We start from the raw sequence: 3765 nt of genomic DNA, 5'->3' as shown, positions 1-3765 counted from the left end.
TTACCCCATAATCTATTTCGGAATGTTCCTTCAAGTTTGTTTCATATCTTAAATGGTAGATTTTGCTAGTTATTCTCTCTATCTCAATCTTCTTAACTCTTAAGCCTAATTTACCAAATCATGTGTATATTTTATACCAAATTTTTAATAAAATAAATTTTAATTATAATGCAATATTTTATCGACGGAGCGAGTAATCATAAAATCACTTTTAGGAAACCGAGGTAGGGAATTGCTGTAAATAGTAAGGCTAGCTCTCGATTCTGACAGACAAGACTTACCAAAAAAATTAAAAAAAACTTTCTGCCAATTAAAACAAAGAAGAAAACTTATACGGACTTATATTGGATGTCTTTTCACCTTTTGGCGCCAAATTTCTTACAAAGCTCTAAACTTTTGCGCGGTAAAAATGTTAGTTCTCTTTTACCGCGAAATATGTTGGCGCCAAATTATTTTAACTATAAAGTCATATTTTTCTCTATCTTAAAGTTCAGAAAAACTTTAATTTTACTGCTCATTCCAAATTTCCAAGAAACAGTTTTCAGAAAATGAACCGTCGGAAAACTTCTTGGTCGGACATGCCGCCGGAGCTGCTTTCAGACATCGCCGGACGCCTGGAAACGCAATCTGAATTCCGCAAATTCCGGGCAGTCTGCAAGACATGGCGGCGGTCAGCTCCGATCACCCTCCTCCGTCGTAAAAACCTCTTATCCTCTCTCTTACCTCACAAAATCTCAACCCCAACCCCTCCTCTCCTAGGCAAGAACAGATCATCCATAGGGTATATTGAAATTACAGGAAACTCCTTGATGATAGTACCAAGCTCTGTTTATCTCCTCAAATCATCTCAAAATCCAGAGCTCCCACCTTGGTTAATCACTGTTGAGGAGTTAAACCCAGGTAAATTCTACCTTCGAAAACCCCTTTCTCGAATCAACATCGAAAAATTACCGGATAATTTCCCTAAACATTTGCAATTGTCTGGTTTAAAAGTGACTGAAATGGGTAGATTCTGCACTTTAAGGCTAGCAGATAGACCTAGGGACATGTTTGAGAAGAAACATTTTACATATTGTACAAATAAAGTGGTTTTATTTGTAGATCCTAAGTGTAAAAACAACCCCACTATCAATAACTGTACTGCTATGGTGTTGTATGATAATGGAAACTTATCTGCAATTAGGCTTAACAATGAGGTAGAAAAGCATCTGAGTCCCAAATGTAGGAAGTTTGATGATATCTTGGAGTTTAATGGTAGGGTTTATGCTGTTGATCGACGAGGAAGATTGTATTGTACAGACTATCATTCTCCAAAGATGTTGGAGATTATAAGTAACACATTAGGAAAGGGTTTTTCAACTGATAAAAAGAAACTTCTGGTAGTACTTTTAGGTGAACTCTATGTAGTTTACAGAAACCAAGATTGTGGTGTTAGTATCGATTTTGAAGTCTATAGGATGCAAGAAGAGGTGGGGGAATGGGAAAGAGTAAAAAATGTTGATAAAGTATTTGATGGTCGTTTACTTTTTGTAACATTGGATGGTTGTTTCTTTGGGGATAGAAATGATTTTCCTGGTTGGAGAGGAAATTCGATTGTGTTCTACAAAAATAGTTTCCCTCAATATGATGGTCCTAGTCTTGATATTAAGGTTTTTGGGAAGTACTATGATGATGAACTTGATGTTGGTATTTTCCACTTTGATGATGGATGTGCTGGAGTTAGTGGCTATGGTTTGCCTGCAGCGTCTTCTCCGAGTTATTCTGAGGTATTCTGGCCACCACCAGCTTGGCTTTCGCGAAAGCCGGATACTGGATTTGCCACAAGGTATGATGTGCTAGGTTCTAATTTTGATTTCACATTTTCAGGCAGTCTTCCTTAACTGTTTATTTATCAAGAGTATCAAATTTTAACCGGTTTTAAGAACATATGGGAATTGTTATGAGTGTAGCACTTCTTAAATTAACAAGAAAATGTTTTTTTTTTTTGCAAGTTGTAGTAGTAACAATATGGAGATGTATTTATCAATAACTGTGATTTGTGAATAATGAATTAAATGAAACAATTTGAGCTTCAATAAATAAAAATTGAGTTTAAATGTATTATTTTGAAAGTGTATTTGTTTACATATATGCCATGTGTTCTATATTATTCATCAATCACAGTTATTGTTTTGGAATTACTCATAATTAATAGTACTAATAAATTGAAATGATTTTAAATATCTAATGTTTAAGGTTCAAGTCTTTCTTACTTGGAAATTGTGTTGTATGTTTGAAAGCTCTTCCGAGGAGGAGGAAGAGGAAGAGGAGATGGATGAAGAAGAAGACGAAGAAGAAGAGGGAGAAGAAGAGGGAGAGGAGGGAGAAGAAGAGGTACAAAGTTGTTATCATGGTGAAATCAATCAAGAGGAAGAGGAGGAAGAGGAAGAGGAAGAGGAAGAGGAAGAGGAGGAGGAGGAGGAGGAGGAGGAGGAGGTGGAGGAAGAAGAAGAGGTACAAAGTGGTTATCCGGGTGAAATCAATCAACAACCCATATGGTATGTAGAAAACCTCCCCACCTTAATACAAGTAGACGGTATCCCTTATGTTCAAGTCGGCACCACATTTCCTAAGGTAAATAAGTTGGTTCTTTCATAAGCCAAAAAAAAAGAAACAAAAATTGGTATTCAGACTGTTAGTGAAGTCATCTTCTTTAAGTTTCTGTTCATCATTTTTGCAGGTTGTTCAAAATGGTGTTTCACAGGCGAAATTCCTGGGATTTAATGTGAGCCCTCATTCGGTCCCAATACTGAAGAAAATATGGCACAAACATGGGAACATAATACAAGGACATGTACTGCAGAATAATGGCATGATATCACAGGCCTTAGACTCACTAGCAAATGTTATCCTTCTTCTTCAAAGCGAATCAGGAATGTCCATGAACGTTGCTCAAGCTCAATACTTAGATTCAACCATGTGTTTTTTACAGGGTGCGCGTTTTAGATTGGATTGGCTATTTCCCTTCACACAAAAGGCTATGGCAATACATTATGGACAGCAGCAGATACATTATATAAAAGGACTTGAGATGTCGAAATCTGTTCTTGTTTCACAGTTGCATGATCTTGATTACAGATTGGCTGAACAAACTAAGTTCTTGGTTGAGAAGACTGTGGCTGAAGCTCCTCTTGTTCCTATAAACCTAAAGAATGTGCTTGGTTGAAGGATATATGATGTGCAGATTTCAAGAGAATGTTTTGGAATTATCCTGTAGTTTTCTGTTTTTAATTGCAGGAATTTTGGTGTGTGAAAGTGATTATCAGATCATGTAATTAGTAGTGAAGTATTAACCCTGATTAGTAGTGTAATTTTATATCTGTTTTCAATTGCAGGGTCGCGACAACCCCTATATGATGCAGGAATTTTGGTGTATGAAAGTGACTAGTAGTGAAGTATTAACCTTGATGTAATTGCAACATTGCTGTAGTATTGCTTTTATTAGAAAGTAATTAACATCGTTTTATAATGTTCTTAACTGTGATCAATGGATGATCTTTTCTTATTCATTTCTGATAGTGGTAAGCTCACTAAGCTAGTAACTGTGAATTTTGGTCTAAGAATGTTGTGTTATTCATATGTGTACGTAGACCTGTCAAAAAGCGACCCGACCCGAAAACCGACCCGAATCGGACCCGAAAATACTGGGTCCTGAACAAGATTTTGTGACTCGTAACCCGATTTTATCCGAACCCGAGCAACCTGAAAAATAATGGGTCAAAACCC

At 36.6% G+C, this 3765-nt stretch overlaps 1 protein-coding gene across 1 annotated transcript; it reads left to right on the top strand.

Moving 5' to 3' along the window:
* Window positions 1–227: 227 nt before the first annotated feature.
* LOC110797298 (F-box protein SKIP23) lies at window positions 228–3548 on the top strand. Its single transcript, XM_022002396.2, has 3 exons — window positions 228–1825; window positions 2280–2613; window positions 2720–3548. The coding sequence occupies exons 1-3, from the start codon at window positions 549–551 to the stop codon at window positions 3203–3205; spliced, it is 2097 nt and encodes a 698-aa protein (XP_021858088.2). The 5' UTR covers window positions 228–548; the 3' UTR covers window positions 3206–3548.
* Window positions 3549–3765: the final 217 nt, after the last annotated feature.

This window comes from Spinacia oleracea, chromosome 5 (genome assembly GCF_020520425.1).
Source record: "Spinacia oleracea cultivar Varoflay chromosome 5, BTI_SOV_V1, whole genome shotgun sequence".
Lineage (NCBI taxonomy): Eukaryota > Viridiplantae > Streptophyta > Magnoliopsida > Caryophyllales > Amaranthaceae > Spinacia > Spinacia oleracea.
This window is presented reverse-complemented; position numbering and strand designations above follow the sequence as displayed.